This window comes from Gallus gallus, chromosome 6 (genome assembly GCF_016699485.2).
Source record: "Gallus gallus isolate bGalGal1 chromosome 6, bGalGal1.mat.broiler.GRCg7b, whole genome shotgun sequence".
Lineage (NCBI taxonomy): Eukaryota > Metazoa > Chordata > Aves > Galliformes > Phasianidae > Gallus > Gallus gallus.
This window is the reverse complement of record NC_052537.1, coordinates 2,339,756-2,362,833: the sequence shown is the minus strand read 5'-3', so window position 1 is coordinate 2,362,833 and position 23,078 is coordinate 2,339,756. Positions and strand designations below refer to the sequence as shown.

General features: G+C 39.6%; 1 protein-coding gene across 8 annotated transcripts in view; it reads left to right on the top strand.

Annotated features, from left to right (window-relative positions):
* The window catches only part of GRID1 (glutamate ionotropic receptor delta type subunit 1), a 522,559-nt gene extending 499,766 nt beyond the window's left edge, over nucleotides 1-22,793 (top strand). For 4 of the 8 annotated variants that reach the window (XM_025151671.3, XM_025151673.3, XM_046943243.1 and 1 more), the window contains 2 exons: nucleotides 246-332; nucleotides 17,495-22,793. In XM_025151671.3, coding sequence (XP_025007439.1) covers nucleotides 246-332; nucleotides 17,495-17,923 — 516 coding nt within the window. In that variant the 3' untranslated portion in view covers nucleotides 17,924-22,793. Of the gene's footprint in view, nucleotides 1-240; nucleotides 7,734-8,951; nucleotides 8,988-17,494 lie in introns of those variants that run through there. The other 4 variants (XM_015288029.4, XM_004941944.5, XM_426488.7 and 1 more) reach the window with 4 other exon arrangements.
* Nucleotides 22,794-23,078: the final 285 nt, after the last annotated feature.

Sequence of the window (23,078 nt, the reverse complement as noted above, 5' to 3'; positions counted from 1 at the left end):
TTATCACAATTAGAAAACAAGTAGAAAACACAAAAAAAAGAGAGCAAGTGCAAGGTGGGATTTTAGGTGCTCTCATGCAATAAATTTGATTTATTTTGATTCGCCATACTAAGCTTTGCATATAACTTTTTGGGTGGTTGTTTCTAAACAAACAAACAAAAAAGCACAATGTGTCATTTGTGCACATGGAAGGTGCCAAACTGACAGCCCTAGAGACTAAAGTCCTCTATTTATTTATAGAGCAGGTACAGCATGGGCAGCAGCAGTGCAAACTTCCCCACATTGCCCCACCAATGTGCCTCAACCCTGACCTGGAGAGACCACCTTTAGGGGTAAGAGAGTAGTTCAGAAACATGCCCTTGGCCTCTCTGCTGTGAGTGACAGGGAGGCCAGCCATGGGCACCTAGTTATGCCAACTGCGGTGACGTTTTCTCTGATCTAAGACCCCATCCACTGGCTGTGAGAACCATGTCCATCTTGCACAGGCTAGGCAGCTGCCAGCAGCTGGTGGTTGTTTTCCTTCATGGCTGACTTAAGCTGAGTTTGATGAAGTACATGAGTAATTAAAAAGAAACCATCTACTTATTACTGAATAAGCCATATTGCCATGACACTGTTTAAATGCTTCCTTTCCTTTGAAATCAGATATATTTCTAAACCTAGGGACCTCTGACTAAACTGAATTTCATGTGACATTTTACTTAGGAACATACGTCTGAGAATGTCTTGTTTTTGAAATGTTTTGCCACAGTAGTAATAGTTAGCAATGGTATGATAGAATAATCAATCCATAGTCAAATCTGTCTTGCATGAAACCTGTATTTGTTTACATAGCTTAAATGTTTAACAAACTAACCCCTTTTAATTTTTGAAGCAGAGGCATTTGTAGGTGCTTTCATCTTGGAACAGATGTTTGTTACAAGCAAATAATAGCAGCGAGCTGCACTACAGCTGGAAAATAGTACATAGCCCATCAATTACAATCTATGTTTCTCAGATTGCCAGGAGTATTACAATAATTGACATACACATCACCTGTAAGCAATTCTGCCAAATGGGATCTGATGATATATGTCGCAGTATGCAATGCTGTGAAATATTTATCAGTAAGATTCCATTTCTCTGAGTTCCTGCTTCTCCCATTTGAACTCATCCATCAAGTGTCAGTGATAAACATCTGTATCGTGTTTGAGGGACAAAGCTGCAAAGTCACTTGCCTGTGGCTCTGCAGTATACAATAGCAAAAGAGAGATTTCGGTTTAAAGGAGGCATGTCTCCACTTTGTACAACGCAGCACTCCAAAAGCAGCCAGAGAAAGCACACGTAGACGGTCTTGCACGGAAACAAGCTTTTGTATGAATGTAAATACGTGTTTAATTGTTCTTTGGTTAAATAATGTGGTATTTTGCCCTGCTGCCTTGTAGAATTCAATCCATGTTAGTGTAACCAAGGCCTAAATCATAGCAGTAGACAGTTCTGTTCCCACAGTGAAAGCCTGGCAGGGTAAGGGGCAAGGAGACTGAAGGGTCCTAATATTACATATAGAGCATTTGTCTTGCCATAGTCTGGAGCACCTTCCTCTCTCTGCACTCAGAGGCTCACCCTTGTGCATTTTTCTGGTGTGAGATGAACATATGCCCCAAAGGCAGGGTTTCATACAGGTAGGATGAAAAAATCAGTCACTTTTATTGCAAGGACTTGTAAATACTTTGTTTCCATTGCTGAGGAAGGATCTGTCTTCCTGACTTTATATATTTCCTTCATGCCTATCACCTTCATTTCTCTTTTTTAGCCGTTACAGAGATTACTACAGATCCCTGTCTTTACTGTCTTTTCTCCCCTTCCCATTTCCCTCCTCCTTCCCCTTCCCTCCACTGTTCTCTAGATTAAGGGTGCTCCTCACATCCTCCTTGACAGTTTTCATGATGAACAATAAAATACATTCAAGATTCCATCTTTCAAACTATACTGCAGTTACCGGTATGATAAAGCTGCACTCAGGAACATCACCTGTGTGTGGGAATGAGCATAGCAGGTGTAGGTTAAGCAGTACAAACTAAAGTCAGGCATAACATGCATGAACAGGCTCAGAAAAGACTGGTCTTCGTGGGTGCTGCCGAGAGAGGGAACAGCCAGTGGGATTCCTGGAACAAGCAGGTGTTAGAGCTGAAAGAGAAAGTGAGTGTTCCAGACAGAAGGGCACCAGGGATGAGGGTTCACAGATGTGAGAAGGCAGAGGAGGAAAGCATAAGAATGCCATAAGGGGCAGACAGGGTTGTACATCACAGAGGGTTCCGAAAGAGGGCAGCTTGGTGCAGTGAAGTGCAGGAGGCCAAAAGCATCTCTGGAAAAGGTCAGAGGAGCTGGAGAGAAGAGTGCCCATAAAATATGCTTGGATAAAGTAGTGGAAGAATGTTGCAAGCATTTCTCAGTAGATTTTTGCAAAAATTGCATTTCAGTAGATTAGTTAATAGAGATCTTTATGTATTAGTGAGGACAAACTAAAGGGAGGTTACTGATAACTACAGTAGGTGATAGGAACCACGGCTTAGAAGAGATGGTGGCATGCAAATTGCTTGAGGATTTTCAATGTATCTTAAGGAGATCCAAGGGCCCCAGGGACCCCTCTGTTTGAGCCACACAGGTCAGGAGCAATAACTGGACTGTGGGGACTGAAAGCAAACAGTGGATTTGATTTCAAGGAGCTTATTTAGGGATATCTCTTTTCTGTAACTACATGTTATCCATCATTTCTACAGCGATGGCCAGAGCTGCAACATGCATATCATATATAAAACATTAAAGCCAGCATCTGATACTCAGTTCAGTAACAGCTGCCAACTTAAGCCATTCTGCTTATTTCCTTTTTCTTCTGCTTTTTTTTTTTTTTTTTTTTTTTCAGTGTAGCTTTGGAAAAACCTGAGTATTGTGATATCACCTAAAAATGTGGGGAAATAGATTTTCTCCTGACCATTTTTGCCTGTGCAGAGCATGTGAAAGGTCACAGAATGGGCTGATTCCCTTGCGGCCAAATATTACACTTAGGCTTTGGTAGTCACCTCATGCAGAAAAAGAACAGCATTCTCTGCAATCACCATTATAAGTAAAAAGAGGCAGTGTGGCTACTGTGACCCTTAAACTGCTAGGAAATTTGTACATCGATTGTAGAAAAGTGGTTTTGGGATTGATTGAGGAGCCGATATAACTTGCTGAGCCCCCTTAGAAGTTCCTCTCTTTGGCTTGACCCACATGGTAGACCATCATGCTAATCTGGTGCCAACTAGAAAAACATAGAAATATTGGGAAGATGAATTTGTGACCACTCTGACAGGTTTATGATAGGGTTGGGCAACTGTGCAGTTCGCCAGAGAAAAAGAGAGCATTTTAGAGGCTGTCATTTTTTCCTTTGGGGTTTGGTGTGAAGTCTGTGGCCACAAGAACCTGGACAACATTCATTAGCATTGGAGAAATATTTTCAGCTGGTATTAAGGTGTCCTTGTATTTTCCTCTTCCCCTTTGTATTCCTTTGGCTTTTGTAGAGGTCATTTGGAGCCAATCCACTGAGGTATTCAAGGGCTTGGAGCTCTGTGTGATACAAATCACAACTCTTAATTAAAATTAGTGTAAAAAACGTAGTGTTAGCTAGGGGAACTATTTTTTGAACCCTGACACCATAACTTGGACTTTACAAATGCAGATCATTTTCATGTCAGAGACTTTATAGGAAGCACTATGTCAGATAGAGTACTTCTAATTGGAAATCCTTTGTTCCTTTTTTTTTCCCCTACTTTTTTCTTCTGTTTTTACACTACCAAAAAAAAAAAAAAAATCCATCTTCCAAAATTAAGCAAATTACATATTTTCTACCCATAAAGTCAGTTCATTAGGATGAGCCTCCAGGAAAGAAGGACTTCTTTATTTTCCCAGAACAATCAATTGCCTTTAGTTCCCAATTCTATCATGCAAGCAGTAGTGAAATTTCTTTCTTTAACAGTCAAGCCGAATCACGGAATTTCAGGGTTTGGAAGAAACCCCTAGGGATCATTAAGTCCAACTCCCCAGATAGAACAGATTCCCTACAGTAGGTCACACAGGTTGGCTTCCAAAGGGATCTGTAATGTTTCCAAAGAAGACACCACAACCTGTCTGCACAGCCTGCTTCATTCTCACTGTGAAGTTCTTCTGCATATTTGTGTGGAACTTTACCATCTTTGTTGCCCATCATTGGACTCTTTCTAGGAGATCGCTGTCTGTTTTGAACTGTTGAGCCCAGAACCGGACACGGTAGTTTAACTTAACACACCCTTCACCAGGGCAGAGTAGAGGGGAAGGATCACCTACCTTGACCTGCTGGCCGTGTTCTTCTTACTGCACCTGAGCAAACCGTCAGCCTTCTTGGCCACAAGGGTACACTGCTGGCTCATAGCTAACCTGTTGTCCACCAGGATGCCCAGGTCCTTTTCTAAAGATTTATTCTCTAAAATTCTTAATGTGATCCTAATGCTTCCTTATCAATTCAGATTAACAAAAGAAAGAAAACAAAAGAAACTTCAACAACATCAGGAAAATTGTACAGCTGCAGGACCATACCAGGTTCATCTATTTGAGCTCAAGTTTGTAATGCATTACAGTTGAAAACATATTTGGTAATGTCTAAACATTCTTATAATTTCTGCTTCTGGGAAATTTACTTTTGGTCATCTTTTTTAAATTGGATTTTCTAGAGTTTATAATCAGCTTCTCCTAATTGCTACAAATGCCCAGCCATTCTACGCTCACTGTGAAATGTAGTCAGCTCATACATTTATCTCTTCATGTTAAAATCTTGAATTGACAAAACTGCTACTCAGCCTGCAATACTGATACCTAATCCTTCAACTATGATCAGCTTCAGAGATTTGGGGAATTGTAAAAAGAAGAGTGAAAATTAATATTCATTTTGGAATCTTTGCCCCTTTTGAATAGCTGAGCAATCCCATGAAATTACTGAAATCCAGTGGCATAAAATGTCAAACTTTCAGTATTTATCTCCATATTTCTGTATCTTTTGTTCCCATGCTTTTATTTCATGATCTTGGTAAACTCTTATGTAATGTGGATCATTTAACTACCAAGGGCTTCATGACATCATCAGATTCTTCCTATCTTTTATTCCAGAAAAATATGACTTTTATGACTGAAGGACAGTTTTCAAAGTTTCCTTGTTGTTACAGTCTGGTACAGCTGCTTCCTGCAATGGACTCAGCAGCATCCTTTGTGCTCCTTTGTGCTTTATCAGCTATGTCTCATTGGAATCTACTCTTCCCCTTCAGAGATCTCTTCAGGCCTATTAAGATATCACTTCTTATTCATCCACATAATATACTCCAAATCAATAAAAATGTAAAAAGCTGACTTTCTCACTTTTCACAAGGTGTATTCGCTAAAAAACAAATCAGTAGATCACCTTTTGTCAAATAAAATCACTTAGAGATGTAATATGAGATAATTGCTGGGAACTGATACTTGTTGTATCTTCTGTGAAGGACGAGCTTGATTCACTTATTGTTATTACAGGTCTTGACAGATGATGTTAGAATCATCTCAATAAATTCTTGCTTTGATTCTTTCTTATTTCTGATTAATATATGTTATAAATCAGAAGTGTATTTTTCTCCAGACTGTGCTGCTCCTAGCAATGTGTTTCAGCAACTGTACCCAGCATGTTCACGATTTTGTAGTGCATGCAGATTATTTTTTTAACTGCATAAGGGGATTTAGCATTGTTTTCCACATGCTGAGCTGTTACTAGCCATTTCCCCATAATCTGTGTCTAGTTTATAATTCATTAACAATCACAGTCTTTGCAGCTTAGTTTGTGATTTCTTAACTTTCTGTTGCTTCTGTTACTTCTGTCTATACTCTGCAATACTTCCTAGCACTATATTATAGCAAGAGGTAGCAAAAATTACCCTGAAAATTACAACAAATACCAGCATTCAGGATGAAAGAAAGTAAAAGAAAGTAAGTCTGTATCTTTTGCCAAGGATGCCTTACATGATCTGCCTTAAGTTCCCCTGTTTCCATGTTTGATGATACGCAAATTCCAGCCTACCTCAAAAATCCCTACTTCCTGCTTTAGCGCTCTTAAGAATTACCCACTAGAACTCTTCTCTGGCATTAGAAGAAAATGAAACCCAGAGTACCTCAGAAATGGAAATGTGAGCGGACAGATATGAGTCCAGTGGGTCAGAATTTGTCACTGCTAAGAACTGAGATCTGCACCACATTCACCTACCGTTCTTCCACAGCGATTAGGGCTTCTATACCTTCAGCATGGTGCCAGCAATGTTGGTTTGAATTATTAAAGTCTTATGCTTTCACCATTATTTTCACTATCCTTGTCTTCCCTGTCATTTCATTTACATCGTCTCTTTTGTGTTGTTATCTTTTTACCTGACAATTTGATTACCACTGGGATGGTTCCTTTTGAGAGTGAAAGGAAACATGCGGCCATCAAACTGATGTTTTATTTTCTTCACTGCATGTCCTCTAAATTTTATCTCTTTTTTAAATTATTTTTTTCTGTATTTTTATGGCATGTCTGAAATCTTTGTACATTTTTTGCTAAATTGCATATAAATGATCATTTGTTTGTACCACTGTATTGTATTCTACTTTTCTAAGAATAAATAAAGTTTTTTGGGGAAAATAAATAATGCAAACACTGGCAAAATAATGCATTTTAATGCCATCTAGGAGTTTAGTTTCTAACTAACTTCAAATATAAAAGGTTGAAGATTTTCATTTAACTGGCAGTTTTAGTTCAGCAAAGTAGTGTTAGGAATTGGTCATTACAGAATGCAAAAGTTTAACGTTACTTTATGACAGAGTACAAGCTGGAAGCATCAGAGAACAAAAAGAAGAGGGTAAATAAATTACCATGTACTGAAATTGATGACAGTTGAAAGAGCTTTTTAACTAACTCAGTGTTATCTTTTTATGTGAGTGAAGAAACAAGATTTTCTCCTTAGAGGCCCCTAATGGTGAAGTAGATATTCTGTAATATCTGGTCGCAGGCAGTATGCTCGTCTGGAATCCAGTGCAATCAATAATGTCTTGCTATTGATCACCATAGATCTAGGTCAAGGTTGCAGGGAATTAGGATTGACATGTCACCCCAATGATCAAGGACATTGGATCCAGGCTTCTGATACTTAAAGCAGTATTCATGCATTCACTTGGTTCTAGCATATTTCCATAGGTGCAAGAAAGGGATTTTTGTGTTTGCTTTAATTTTTCTTTCAGTCATATTAGAAAGCACTGCCAACAAGATTCTTAGGGATACGATCCGGATTTTCTCAGCATAAACCTTAGGGGGGAAAAAAAAGGAAAAACTGAAGAGAAAGAAGTTTAAAAAATGAATATTGCCATGCAGAAAACTCAGAAACAACCTGTTTAAAGTTCCAGTTTGGTAATGAACTTAGGTATTTGCTTATGTTGCATTACATGACCTATCCTAGACAACTTCAGGGGTTACTCATGTGCTTGGCATGAGCTTATGTATTTTACTGAATTGGAACCTTAATGTGTCAGATCCTTTTTAGATCCTTCACACAATGTTTACAAAGCTAATGTTTGTATATTTTATCTCAGCCTATGGTGGTATTTGAAAGTTGGCTTCTTGAGGGGATGTTGAATGTTCAGTAATAACGAAGTCAGTAAAAGTTTAAAATAAAAAAAAAACCAAAACACTACTATATAAAATGTGATTTTTTTTAATTTATGAGTTTGTTCTGCCATTGTTTTTTTTTTTTTAAGTGGTTTTTAAAGGGACCTGGGCCTTGATTCAGCTAGGGATTTTAAGTATATACATAAAATTAAGTGAGAGTTTGATCCTGATCACACTGAGCACACACTTCCATTCACTTTCGGTGTAGGATTAAATTCAGTTGCTTTGAAACCTACAGACATCTAAAGCTGGACATTATGTGTGCACTGAAATGACTTGCTGAAGAAGTCTTTATTTTTTGTGTCACAAGAGTTGCTTAGAGCAGATAGGTAGCGTGTTACAAACCTGAACAGCCTCTTTTAAAGGGTATTGGCTTCTTGCTGAAGAAGAAAAATGCTAGTACTATTAACTTTCCATGCCATAATAACAGGCAACTTCTAAATCTACTTATCTATTGAAATTAAATTTCAGTTTGCTGAGCTATCTCATGATTTGTTCCTTTCTTTTCTCATGTAGAAATAGGATCTTGTGCAGTTTCCAAAATACTGCCCTGAATGCGGATGCAGAAATCTCCAAAAAGTTAAATTTTAAATGAAATACTTATGGGTAGATATCAGGAGTAATAGTTTTCTAAGGCTTTCTCAAAGCTGAAGTGGAGAGGAGAGTTTTTGCAAGGCAGCTATTGCTGGGAATCAAATGGGTTGTATGAGCAACTCTTTGTGTCTCCTCTGCCAGCTCTCTTGTGTACTTTTGATATGAAAAGTGGAAATCTCTAAGTTTAGGCTGTGAGGTGAAGAAGGATGGTGATAGAACAATCTGTTATGCTGATGGTCCAGTAGAGTAAATCACTCCGGTAAAGGGTAGTAGTGGGGTGAAAAGTTACATCCTTTATGAGCTCTACAATAATTTAGGATTTAAAAGCTGTGTAAAATAATGTAAAGAATGACATTAATTTTTAGTGAGTTTTGGAACAAAACTTTGGTGAAATTAATCTTTAGTTTGTAGAAGAATAATCTGTCGCCTCATAGGGTTATCTTAGATGTTGTAGTTCAATTCTGAAACCACCACCATCTTCAAGGATCATCCTATTTGGTTGCAGTGGCTAGAATTGGCTATTTCAAACCAGAAGTGTAATTAGTATATGTTTTCTAAAAAGTGTGAAATACTAAATATACTGTTAGCCTCACTGTTTTGATCCTTTTTTGTCTCCCCACATCTTCTTTTCCCTTTCTGTCTGGAGATGGCCAATGATGTGAGGCTGGGCCTCAGAAGCATGGTGAGAATTTATAATATACAGATAATTGGTTTGTTGTTGAAAATGCCTGCACCGATGAATCCTTGCTAGTTTTCTCCCCACCTCAACCTCTCCCTGAAAAGTTCCCTTTGACCTAATCTTTGTGTTGCTGTAAATGCCTGTAACCATAGCATAGGTAGTGTGTACACAGTAAAGGTTTCCCTTTGTGCAAGTTCTCCTTTCTCCTAAAAATATTCCTTTTGAGAGACATTGGCATGCTTGTCCAACAGCATTCATTCAGTACTGCATTTTGCTGCTTGTTTTGAAAAATGTTTCTATGCACTCTTACTATCCATGTATTTTTAACTTCATGAAAACTGTGGAAACATCTGTTTAATGTGAACCAGTCACTCACTTTCTTTGTAGTTGAATCTACTGCTTGTGAACTGAGGCTGGTAAGGATTTTAAAGCTTGAATACTCCAGCATGATGTTGAATGTCTCCTTCTGTACTAAGAAATGAGGATGCTACCACAGCCTCTTACCTTCTAGGTTTGAGTATGCTGTTGGTTGTGAGGACTACCCAATATTTCTTTGTGATTGCACTTAGTTCATGGGGTACAATGAATGCGGGAGTAGGTCACTGCAAGAGACTGTGGGTCTGCCTGTCATCACCTAATTTGCAATAGATATCCCATCAGTACTGTTGCCTGCATATTTGTTTACAGTGATGTATCATGAAGTTGTAGTTGAAGAGAGAGAAAAAAAAAAAAAAAAAAAAGACAGATATTTAGCTAATTTAAATTGGTGTGCGTCATCTGTTTCAATGGCCCGGTGGGGAACTAACTCTCCTCCTGGCACAGACTATGGGACAGTCATGGCCATCTTCAGAATTAGAACCCTGGCTAGACGTGACTTCAGGTTAAATAAAGCCACCCTAATCAAGGGGAAAAAGGTGAGTGTGAGAAGATGTGGACTACTTGTTGAAATGCCTTGATGCTGCAACAGTTCTGTAGCAAGTCACTGCCACTTCATTGGTCTTTCAGGTTTTGGTAATAGTTTCTTTTACCAGTTATAGGTTTTTTCTGAATGTGAGAAGGTGAGAATGGAGTTTGGCAATGTATCTAAAATATATTCCTATCACATTGATATAAACTTTTCAGTATTCCTTTATTTCTTACTTTTTTTCAGATTTACTTTCCCTTATAAAGGGAAAAAAATATTACTTTCTCTTAACACAATTTCTGCTCTCTGGTGAAAAGGAGCACCTCCTAGTGAATAAGGTGGTCTCTTCTATATAGATTTTAATGATGTTTTATTTCTTTAAAGGTGATTACACATCGATTTAAATTAATATATTGCAAAACTCTCTCATTTCTTTTATCCTTTCAGTTGGATAATGGTCTACTGGACCTCAACCAGTGTCAGTCTCAATGCATTCTTTTAACAGCTGTTTTATGGATAATGGCTTACTTAATTGCTAATCTAAAATACATGGTATTGTTTCTACTTATAAGAGCAGACGTTTGACTGCAGAATTGGGCCTGTTTATAAAAGGGGTTTTCAAGTATACTCTAGAGATGCATCTGTGTTTATTTCTAGAAAGATATCGTTATGGTCAAACCAGCATCTAGTAGAGTACACTCAGAAACCACTCAGCAAATTTTATGTAACATTAACTGCTGTTTGACTAGGTCAGTTGCCTGTGTTGAATTAATGACAGCAAACATACATCATCGCTACATCTGTTTACACATCTGTCTGTATTTCACTGTGTTGTCGACTGTGGAATCTCTAAAAATAATGAGCGTGGCAAACAGATTTGTATCTAAAATGGGCTATTTGTTCTGATATAATACCATACTGTGTTGTCATTGTTTTGGAGCACATCTATTACTTATATCTTCGCTGCTTTTTCTTCTTGAACAAGCCAATTTTGTCTGGTTTTGCCACTCTGCCAGAGCCTCCTGGAATAAATTAAAACTATATTTCTACATATGCTGTAGCTGCAGCTGAAAGCAATGATAATGACCCAGTGTGAATACAGCATTTCAAAAGAAGTATTTTCTTAAACAAATGCAGAGCTGCTATTTCTTCATTTCCCCCTAACAAGCTAAATGTGTGAATGAGTGATGTCTGAACCTCCCCAGGCAGAAGCTGGGAGCTGGGCAGAGCTGTTGGTTTTGCTGCTGAGCTAAGAAGCCTGTGGGTGCCTGAGTGGGGAAACCTGCCTGTTTTGGGTTTATTTCTCTGCTTTGTTTTTCAGTTTTGCAGTTTGCCTGTTTGTTCATGGAAGTGTCCAAGAGACTTCCTTCCTGAGTTACTTGGTACATGTGCGCCCTCTGTCTCACATGGCCACTGATGCTTGTGTATTCAACGCATGCATGTGTTTTAAGAGATGTGATATGTTTGCCCAGGGAGGCTGTGGATGCCCCGCCCCTGGAGGTGTTCAAGGGCTGGGCAGCCTGGTCTGGTATTAAATGTGGAGGTTGGTGGCCCTGCCTGTGACGGGGGGGGGGGGGGGGTTGGAGATTCCTGCTCCTTGGTCCCTTCCAACTCGGGCCATTCTGTGATATGGATGGGAGAGGGACTGGCCTGACTCGCCAAGGTCAGAAGAGGGAGGGAACGTGTGTTTGAGGCGGGGGCTTGACTCAACTCTTGAACCCCAGTCCGACTCACAAAACTACTTTACTTTCTTAAATAGTTGTTCCACAGAATGAAAGTGCAATATGAACGTTTACCTCTTGTTTTGCTTTCATTCTCTCACTGAGAAATTATCCCTCATGTTTTCACTCAAGACAGAAGCAAGCAAAACAGCAATGTTCCATGATTGATGATTAAGACTGTAGTACTCTGAAAGACCTCAAGCATTATTTTCTGCCTATCTCCTAAGACTTACTAAGAATGGCATTAACAGGGTTTTAACACTTGGCACAGTTATCTGCATCTGATCGAGAAGTACCAGCACATTCATCATAGCCCCTCAGTGCATGTGCCTATCATCTGGCCATACTGGCTACTTTTCCAAGCTTCTTGTGTTTGATATTTAGAGATAGGACCATCAGTCTTTTTTTCCTGCTGTAGTCAGTCTAGTTTCATTTGCAGGTGTGAGTGCAGATGCTGTTTTATTATAGTTTTGGCGTAGCTCTAACATCAAATTTCTCCAGATACCCAACCTTCCTTTCTGGTCATTTGACCTTACTGGAGCTGCTTCATCAGCTTGTAACTTTTATCTGTTCAAGTAGCTTCTCTTGAACTTTGTGATTAGATGGTAGAAATCACAAGAAAGAACAGAAGTCTTTCCTCTGGAAAATCCCAGCCATTGCAATCTGGGCAGCTGAACAGAACACCTTTGAATTAATAGTGTTGGGAGTGACATAGGCAATTTCTTGAAAACACCGTCCAGTGGCTCCTCTCCAACGCTGAAGCATCTCTTAAGTTTGACAATATTAACTGACTGCAAACCTCCCAAGTAGTTTCATGTTCCTTCATTTTGCCTGCCCACACACTTTCCTCAGAGCCCATTCTAAAAAGTGGCAGAAAATAAGCTAGAAAAAATATTATATTTAGAGTTGTTCTATCATCATTTATATATTGCTGTAATTTCTCTCTGCATGATAAAGCCAAACTTAGGTCTGCCAGGGAGCCATAGTTCCTTGCAGTCACGGCTGTGCAGAGCTAGTTGTTTTTAGGTAATTCAGGTAAGTGTCCTTCAAATCCATGCAGATGCTTGCCATGGTGTGCTTTTGCTATCAGTTACAGACCATTGAGCCTGTCAGTCAGGATCAAGTCCTTAGGATGTATCAGAAACATGCCCTTCATTTGCCCTTACAGAACTCAAACTCATTGAAAAAATGACATTTCAATTGGTATTTGTGAATGAGATAATTTCCTGACTAGAAGCATTGTTTGGTTAGCTGTTTTCCTTAATGTGGGAAGGATAAGCCTGTGTTTATCATTCATGTACCTTACACATGAGGTATTTTTTTCCCCTTCACCGATTAACTTCTTTAAGTTATCTACTTGGAGCATAACATTAATACTGCAAATAGAATTATGAAGACAGCAGAGGAAAAATATTTGACCCCCTTTTGGCAGCAGAACCATTAGCATTTATCCAGTGTAGCTATATGTGAAAAATGAAGTTGAATTGGCATGAAACATTGTCGAGGTTACATTTATAATATTAATTAAGTTTTGCATATTAAGTACAAGAAAAGAAAGAGAAGGAACCTTCATTAATGTGTCTGCCTCAGACACTGAAGTATGAAGTTTGGAGCTCATTCATTCATCTCTGAAAGAGAACAAGCTGAAGCCAGAAGCATTTGTGATGAGAAGCAGCAAGGGGCTGCCTTTGGGCCACAGAAGGCTCTGTGCTGGAAAATGGGCACACGTACCCCCCTATGGCTGCAGCTCTTCCCATCCAGCTGCCAGAGCCAGCTCTTCTGCTGTTCACCAGCTCCAAGCCTCAATTTGCTAATTTATATTAATTTAGCAATTTTGATTTGTTAATTTTGCCATGGAGAAATACAGAAATAGAGAACGGTTACAGCATCTGAAAGTTGGGAAGTCTTTTGCAGTGCTACATTACCATTTCAGAATTAAGATCACAAAGTTTCAGGAAATGAGGAAAAAATGCCAGCAAAAGGCTTAAAATGATAGCAAATGTCTCATACTCAATGAGAATTACAGAGCTGAAAATAGAGAAGAACACTGAGCTGACAAGGGAGCAGTGTGTCATAACTTTTAAGATTTGTTTGTTTGGCTTATATTACTTCTTAACCCTTTCCATTTATCTTGTTACTTTTCCGTAGCATATGTTTTGTTATTGAATTTTCTAGGAGATCAATAAAGGAAAAAGAAAGATGAGCTTTACAGAATTTACAAATTCTGCAAGCTTCTCTTGTCAAATAAAGCACTCACAACACTTCTGCTCTGGAAATCCCAGGATTCAAAGCAGCCTTCTAGTATGTAAGGACAAACTAATCTTTTCACGTGGTTCTAATCTTTATCTTGGATAGTTTTTGTTTTAAAGCATTTGAAAAATCATTCATTGAACATTACGATAGTTTCATACAAAGCTTGACATTTGGTCATTTAGCTGCTCTTCATCTGATAAGGCAAAGGAAAATGAAGAACCTTTATAATGTGTTTTTATTAATCCTAAGAGAGAGAGTTGTTTTCCTTAACCTTTGCAAACATCTTATTTTAGCAACAGAAAGAAGGAATAATGTGAACTTCTGGGCTTTTTGAAGCTTTTATTTATTTTTTTCTCTTATCTTAAAAAGGCCAGAGAGTTGTCCTCGCTGAATAAAGAGTTAGAAACAGGCAAATGAAATCCCCCCCTTACCTACCTCCTAGTAAAATCCCAAGCATTTACTTCTCTTCTTAATTATAAAGCATTTTGTAGTAGATCAAAAGTTTTGCTTGTGTGCAGGAATTACGATTTTCCTTTCCTTGATAGCAAAATGTTATGCATGGTTAAACACATGTTTGTACTGTGAAACATAAGCAGCTGCAATCGCACAGTTTATGAACAATGCTGTTCCAGGGCTGCACTGTGCACAGGGAGGAAGGGACAGCAGTCCTCTTAGACTAGTGGAGGGGCACCTCCCCAACAGCATGGTCATTAATATCCCCTCTCGTCTGAACTAGGAGATATCTAGTAGGATCATCCCATCGGTGGCTCTTTATGTTTACATCTTGAAAGAGCTACATGTTATAACAAGGATGAATTCTTTGAATTTTATGATCTGTTGTGCACAGATGCTCCAAATTAGAAGTATGCTTCCATCACCAGTGTGTTTTTCCTTAGCAAACAGTTAATAGCTGTGTGTTGCAAGTATTGGTACTGTACTGTTCTCTCTGGCTTGGCTAGTTATCCCTGTTGCATTATTTTTATTCCCATAGCAAAACAGGATGGAATGCACTAGGGATGTGCTTGCAATCAAAAAATACAAATATAAGATGTTGATGTATATTTTCACTTGAAATGATCTGAAGAAAGCATTAGATAAAAGCTCATAAAAATGCAAATGAGTCATGAACATTTCTCCAAAGCTTTATTTGGGAAATATTTTTCCTCTTGTCTTTGCTCAGCTTCTATCTGAGTACTCTACATTTGCTTTTCTTGTAGTAGAGTATTGGCAAGAGTGTGGGTCCCAGATAACTGAAGTGCTAACCTAGGAGTCTAAATACAAGCAAGCAGGGTTTTGGGGAAAAGGACATATAGTGCAGGGTACCTAAAGAAGCATCGCTTACTGGGCCTTGGGGAGTTAGCTTCCTTAGGCACAGATGCCATCAGACACTACAGTAGCTGAACTTTGCAGATAAGCAGAACTTCACTGCAATCGTTCATTGGCAGACAGATGAGGGAAATACAGAAGTGCACAGCCAGACGCCATACAAAATGAAGCTGCCCAGAGAGGTTGAGCCCTTCCTCTCAGCTGAGGATAATGCTAAGAACACCTCCTGCACTTACAACCAGTACAGTTTTATTTCAAGAAACAGAGCTATATAAATTCTGAAATTAAATGCATGTGCTCTGGCCATTATATCACAAATGCTTAATTTTCCTCGCAGTGGATTTTATGGTCAGCTTAGAGCACTGTCAGACTTAGAGGATAAGGAGCCTGATGTGTCAGGTTGGCGAAGACTTGCTGCAGCTGCAGCAGCTATCTGATCAAGTATTGTCTGGTCCCTTTCTGCCATAAATATTTATTTTTTTTTTTATCTTCCATTGATTTTCTCTAACTCAAAATTATTTGATTAGAGAATCTATCTGGAAAAACAGTGTTAAGGGAAAAAAAAAAAAAAAAAAGCTTCTATCTATTTCTCTGGTGAGGAAGATAATATCCCCAGAGTCCCAGAGAGCAGCACTGGGGGTTTGGTCGTTTTTTTATGTAACTGAAATCAGGATCATTTTTCCACTGATTAAGAAGGAAGGTGCAAACTGCTGCTCAGCTGTGTAATTGTTGAACAATTGTACTCCAGCTGAACTCATTGGAGACTTAGCATAAGCTCAGAGGTTTGGGTTCATGTTACACTAATTCGTTTCCAAATCCATACAGAGATCAGCAAATCCAATGGTTCTTGAAAAACACAGAAGTGGTTTTAAATCATAAGGCTACAATCAAATCTATATTTGACACTGGCTTGAATCAAGGGCTTTGGAGTTGACTTGATTGTCAATTTAAGGTAAAGTTGCATAGCAGTGGATGACATCAGAATAATATTATCATTCACTGTGCCCCACCTGAAACATAATGGTAAAAGATCATGTGGGATGGCTGGCACTGACTTTTCATGCTTCTCAACTGCCAGAGCCTAGCTTTTGGCATGAACAAGAGCTTCTTTAAGGCGACTGGTGTTGTGTTTAACCAGCTAGGAACATGTTGAGCTATGGGCAGTCAGGGATTACTGGAACCCATTCAGTAGTCCCATTCCCTAGCCTGGGCTTTCTCTGGGAGCATCATGTAGTTTGTCAGACCAGAGGATGCCTTCAGTTCCAGGACTGTTGGGCTTTTATAGATACTTTGCTGCTAGTCTGTGGTATGTTACATTTGCATCAAAGAGCTGTATCTGCACAGCTGTGCTTTGTGAAACATAGAGAAATGATATAATACCTTTTTATTTTATAGACCGCTAGCTATTAAAATTTAGTCATATAACATCCCAGGTGGTTGGCTTTACTCTGCCAGTTTGGTTGTTTTCCATTTGGGACATCCTGCATGCCACACTGAGGTGATAAAAGCCCATTGTAGGTCTTTGCTACTTCAAGTTTGAAAGACAACTTTTTTGGCATTGTTTCCTCTGGGAAGCTAAAATGCTGGCGGTTGGTACCAAAAGTCCCTTGACAAGACCACTCTGGGAGCCTTCTCAAGGACTGTGATGCATTTCCTAAAGACTGGGGCTGCTTTCCCAAGCACTGAGAACAGATGTAAACTTTTACCAGATGAGATGCCAAAGGGACAGACAGCTTGCAGTTGATCCCACAGCTGTTCAGCTCACAAATGAATGCTCCCCTGCCAGGGCTCCAGGAGCAGGTCTCCGTCTTAGTTTCATTCTGGAAGGTCCATGGGTCTTGCCAGGTAGGTGACAGAGTACTCTATGCTGGTTAGGGAAAGTTTCTTCACCACCATAACTCCTGGCCAGTAGATTTTGGCACATGAAGCAAATATTCTGGAGCCAGCAAGGCTGTGCACAGTATTACAGTGCTGTAATCTTCAGAAGGCGCGCTGCAGCTATGTGAGAGTGCTGAGCTGTACTGGGCCTACAAGATGTGTTGGCTGAACCACAGACATCATTTTACCTTCAGGGAGTTTCACATTGAGAGCATCAGTGGGTTTTGCATGTTGAAACTGAGCTGGCGTTTTCTTCACGTGTTCTCAGTTGGAGGCACTAGGCAAACCTCGAGGTTTTGCATAGGCACAGATGACATCAAAGCAATCTAATAAGTAAACACCAATTCCCATCGCACAGAGGAGGGTGAGGGGTGGGACACAAGAGGTGGTTGCGTTTGGAGTGATTGTTCTGTTCTCTTCCTCACTAGGATAAAGAAGTGAACCTGGAGCAGGTCCACAGACGCATGAACAGTTTAATCGATGAAGACATAGCCCACAAGCAGATCTCTCCGGCGTCCATCGAGATCTCAGCCTTGGAGATCGGTGGCATGCAGCCAGCTCAGACCCTGGAGCCGGTACGCGAATACCAGAACACGCAACTTTCTGTCACCACCTTTTTACCAGAACAGACAACTCATGGTGCCAGCAGGACACTCACAGCTGCCTCTGGCAGCAACCTGCCGCTGCCCCTGAGCAGCTCGGCCACCATGCCCTCCATACAGTGTAAACACAGGTCGCCAAATGGAGGACTATTTCGTCAGAGCCCCGTGAAAACCCCAATCCCTATGTCATTTCAGTCTGTGCCGGGGGGAGTCATTCCAGAAGCAATGGAGCCCTCTCATGGAACATCCATTTGATGAAAACAAACAGTAACACAACCAGCAGAGCTTTTTAATACAAAATTTAAAACAAAACAGAAAAAAAAAAAAAACAGCAAAGAAACTCTTACATTTTTCTTGTATATAAGTGTAAATAATGAAAGAATGAAGTGGGGTAAAAGTGTATTTTGAATATTCCCAATTTTCGAAGTCAGTAAAAAACAAAAGAAAAAAAAAACCAAAAATGTATGAATGACTTTGTAAATTTTGTTCTATATGAATAAAAAGGCAAACTACTTGTGATCGTTCTCAAGTGCCAAAGAAGACCAGTTTCTGGGACTGAGGGACGTACGTTATTTTTCCTGTGGATTTCAACATGTATTCCCTTACTGTTCTTTTTGTTTTCAGAGCCAATTTTATCCATTTCTTGACAGGAAAGTTCACCATGCTCAGACCTCTCCTTTCCCTAGAATTCTATTGTTGGCAATTCATTTGGAGAGTTTAACACCTGGTATTAGAATAGCAGTAGCAAATGTTTTAAACCTGAATTACAGCTAAAACCCAACAAGTGATGAAGATGAACTCTTGCTTTCCAACAAGGATTTAGACATCCACGCAGATCTTAAGTTTAAGCACAGGATTATGGAATTATGTTTTTACATGTGTACCGTGCTGTGTGGCTCTTCTTATTTAATCAATGTTTTGTTATATGTCTATATAAAATATATATGCCATATAGCGTATATATTTCATATATATAAATGCTTTGATAAGAAACAAGTTTCTGGTTATGGGTAAAGCTCTTAAGAAAAAACTGATCAGCTCTTTTTTTGTCTTACGTAGACGAATACAAAAGGAGAGTAACCAGTGGCTGAAAGGACTGAGAGAAGGGAGAGCTTGAGCAGGCAGGAGGTAATGGCAGTGCAGTGGCTGTGCCCTCTTGGTTCTGTTCCTTTCTTTTAAGATTTCAAGGAATTTGCTGCATAATGGATGTAACGCTTGCAGCTGAAGTTATATCTCTGAATGACAAGGCTAAGCTCATGACTACAAGCACAACTCTGCTTTTTCTTCTCACTGATTATACAAAGAGAAAAATGTTAATGGCCATGCCTATAATACTGGTAGAAGTGGCCATTAAAATGTTTTGGGTTTTTCTTCATCTGTGAAACACAATCAAAGGACAAAGATAAAGCAACAGGTATAGCTAATTTAATGTCTTATTCTGCAAATGTTACCAGTGCCATTTCATATGACAAAAAAAAAAAAAAAAAAGGCAAAACCAAAACACGCTGTTTCATTCCCAAATAGTAGTTCTAATGCTCAAGATAACTGATTCCCCCTTTGCCCACTGTTGCTAATGGACAATCAATAGCTCCCAGAATTGGGATAATTTAATACCTTCTCATATCCCTATAGCTAGGTTGCAAGTTCCTTCTGTAGCTGGATTTCTCCACTTAATTAGAACACTGCTATTTGGAAAAGGCTGTAGGTCTCGGTGCAGCAAAATCACAGCCAACATTAAAGTGAAAGACTGTGTTTGAACAGAGGGAAAAATGCAGTCCCGTCCCCAGAAAATCAACAGGCAATCTAGGTCAGGCTTTTGGATAAGTAAATATTTCATTGATTGCTCCCAATTTGATTTGAATTATTGATCAACAGGTGTATTTATGAGATAAAAGTCCCCAATTTTTTACATTTATATTTCAAGCAGTAGGGGGAAAAAAATCAAGCTAGGGTATAAAAGCAGTCTGAGAGGACACCCAGCACGCAGTTTAAATGAGGGGTGTTGATGGTGAGCTTCCAGAAGGAGGACTCTTGCAGGGATTCATTTGTTTCTGCTGTCAGTGTGGTTCCTCAGGAACACAGCACAGTTTTGCAGCCTGGCACAAATGGCGCTATTTGCCACAAGCTAATTATAATGAGTTACGCTGTAGTCAGCTGACAGGGTTTATCCCGTTTAGACACTTGGCCCACACAAGCCTGGGATTTTTTTCCTCCTTCTTTTGTTGTATTTTTTTTATCCTATTCTCCTAACAACCTTCTGGCCACAGGAGACATTTCTCCCCTTGACTTTTCTACCTTCCATGCACAGGCACCAGTTAGTTATAGCAGAATGAGCTGAGCAAGAAGGCCATGCACTCCTAGCTATCTGCAAAGACGCTAAGAAGAAAGCACGCAACTGTTTGCGTTGGAAAAAAATCTCTCTTTTTTTTTTTATTATTCCCAATTTAAGATTTCTGAAGAGGTGCAAGGAGATGCATAGCTGCAAGCATACAAGCTAGGGCTTGGTTGGAGCAGGTGCTTGGTGATCACCCTCATTCCTAGCATCCCCTGAGCTGCTTGGCCACAGCCTCTCCTCTGGACAACAAAGAGCCATGGTGAGCCCCCAGTGCACAGCAGCACAGCTGCTGCTGCCCATGATGTAGTAAATAAGTTCACCAGGGGCTGTCTGAACATGCAAGGCTCGGAACAGGGAGCTGGAATGCTGCTTTGGTTGAGGCATCACTGCATTCACAAAGTATATCAAGTCTTTTTTCACGTTGTAGTCTAAACCACAGTGCTGAATAATTCAAACTGAACTGCGTTTGTGGAACAAATTGTAAACGTAGTATATTTGGGAAATTAGCATTCTCCATATTCAACATTCTTCTCCTGGCCCAGTCTTACCACATGCTGTAATGCTTAGAAGCGTGATTTAACTTATAAACAATGCTAGATCTGATTGGTTTTTATGCACAGACTACGAAAGACTAGTTTAAAAGCTCTGCAGGATTACATCTAAGACGATCAGGATCTTGCAGCATCAAACCACGCTGTCCTCACTCAGAGAAGTATTTAAGCATGTGTGTAAGCCCTATAGAAGCAGCTGCTTTATGCACAGGTTGAAGTGCCTTGCTGATTACCGATAGAGCTTAATGCAGGCACCAGACTAAATATATGGTTAATTTTGAGCAGGTGAGTAAGCTTGCCAAACTCCAGGGGACTATTCAGTTGCTTTAAGGTAGCCAATAAAAGTGCTTTGCTGCACCAGGGTCTAGGCTGTTAAACTAGCAATCCATGATGGCTGGGCACTGCCTAGTAATTATTTATATAAAAGTTAGCAAGTCATAGCCTGGGCCTCTCAACCATAGCAGAGAGCTGTTAAATCTTCCATGTGGTGGTTTGGTTTTAGGTTATTATGAACAAATCAGCAGGTTCTCCCTGGGCATAAACAATGTTTCTTTCCCTTAACTTTCAGTTCTGAAAGTAAATGCAGAGTGTATAATTTCCACGTTCTATCTCCTTTTTCAAATATATATCTTTATTTTGACAGATCAAAGCATATATTTTCTATATAGTATGTATCCACCATCCACTTGCATATATATATATGTATATATATATATATATATATATGCACAGTTATTCACAGATGAAGTGAGAAGTGTAATTTCCATGCTGTGTAAATGGGTACAAGCTCAAAGCCCTCACAGAACTATGCTTGTTTACGCCACCTGCAGATCTGATCCATCCCTTTTAGTAGCTGGCAAGTAGGAAAAAAAATGCAGAAATTCCTGAAAGCTTTGAAGACCGAGCTGCACCCTTGATGTTCAAACAGAACTTCCCTCTTAGTGTGCTCAAAAAGAAGAACAATGCCTGATCCCAAATATTCCAGATCCTCCGGGATGTTTACATTGCAAAGATGACTGTACAAGAAATGGAAATTGAGTGCCTATACCTTCCTTTTATCTCGCTCTTTTGCTGATGAACTTCTGCGAAAGTGACATCTGTGGCACAGCACTTGTAGTGCGTCTTGTTCTATTTATCCATTAGTCTAGAGATAAGTATATTTTCATACAAAAATGTGACTCAGTTTCTTCTATTTGCTTGCAATCTGCTTGCAATCTGAAGGATGCATTGCTATTATTTCTCAGTAATATGTCATGTTTTTTCTATCGCAATGGAAAGAATATAGAATAATTGTGCTTTTAATTTCAGAGTTGAAGCTTGATAGAATGTTTTAATGCTGAGTTACAACTACATGTGTGTGATACTTGGCTTGCAAAGTGAAACTCCCACCACCTGCCTTGCTTTGGTAACCTGCCACTGCTGCACTGTAGATGAAGGCTCAGCAAAACATCTCACTTTCTCTCAGCCTACTGATAGAACACCTAGGCGTAGGTTCTCACCTGTGTAAGCCAGCAACCCTTCCAGTAAAAGGACCTTTGGTTCTTAACAGTGGGACTGCCAGCACTACTTCCTATGAACTCGTATTCAGTGCTCGCTCTAGAAAGGGAAATGTTTTGAGAGCCTCAGAAATGAAAACGTACCTGAAAGAGGAACTTACATTAGTATGATTAATTTGAGCACTTAACATGGATTTGAATTTAAACTATTAGCTGAAATAGCTTAGAAAACAAAATTATTTTAAAACCTGTTCAAGTTTAGGCATATCTCTTCTCTAAGAGAGGTTACAAGTTGCTAGCTTGGTGGCAAACAGCCTTCCTTTCAAAGGAAACCAAGGTGCAGCAACCACAGTGCTCAGACCCTTTTATTTGACTTTATTTTAGTTTGCTTTGCCGAGTGGAACTTATGTTATGAGCAGCTAAATAGTGACAAAGAACTAAATGCACCAAATCTGGGGGGATACTGTTGGAAACCTTCCAAAATAATCTACACCCTATTGCAACCCTGGGAAACGCAAGGAGAAAGGTAGAAGAAAACAGTGAAGAGAAGCAAAGGACAAGGTAAAAATGGACATGTGGTGAGGGGGGAGGGAGGAAAGGGTGGTTACAACTCATCTATCTTAAATGTCTAGCAAAGCTCTATCACTGTATCAGGAGCATAGATTCTATCATCCAAGCAGTTGCCTCAGTTAATTATTATTTTCTTAAATTTTAGGAAACAAATAAAAACAGCTTTTGTTCTACCAGAAGCAGTTGTTATATTATTTAAGAGCTGGAATTATGTGACTGGCAGTGCCAGGTTTTTTGGCTCAACTCTCTCTCAGCTGGGGGAAATGAGCTCTGATGAGTGAGGTGTCCCTGAGCCAGCTGTGGGCTGTTTGCAGGATTGCACCCGGCTGGCTGGGCTCGCTCTCAGCTGGGAATAACGAGCTGCCCATAAGCCTCCAGCCCCAGGGAGTGTGGTTCAGTTGGACTCATGCTGTGTGGTGTTGGGTGAAGCATGCTGTTTCACTTATCTTTCCCTTAGA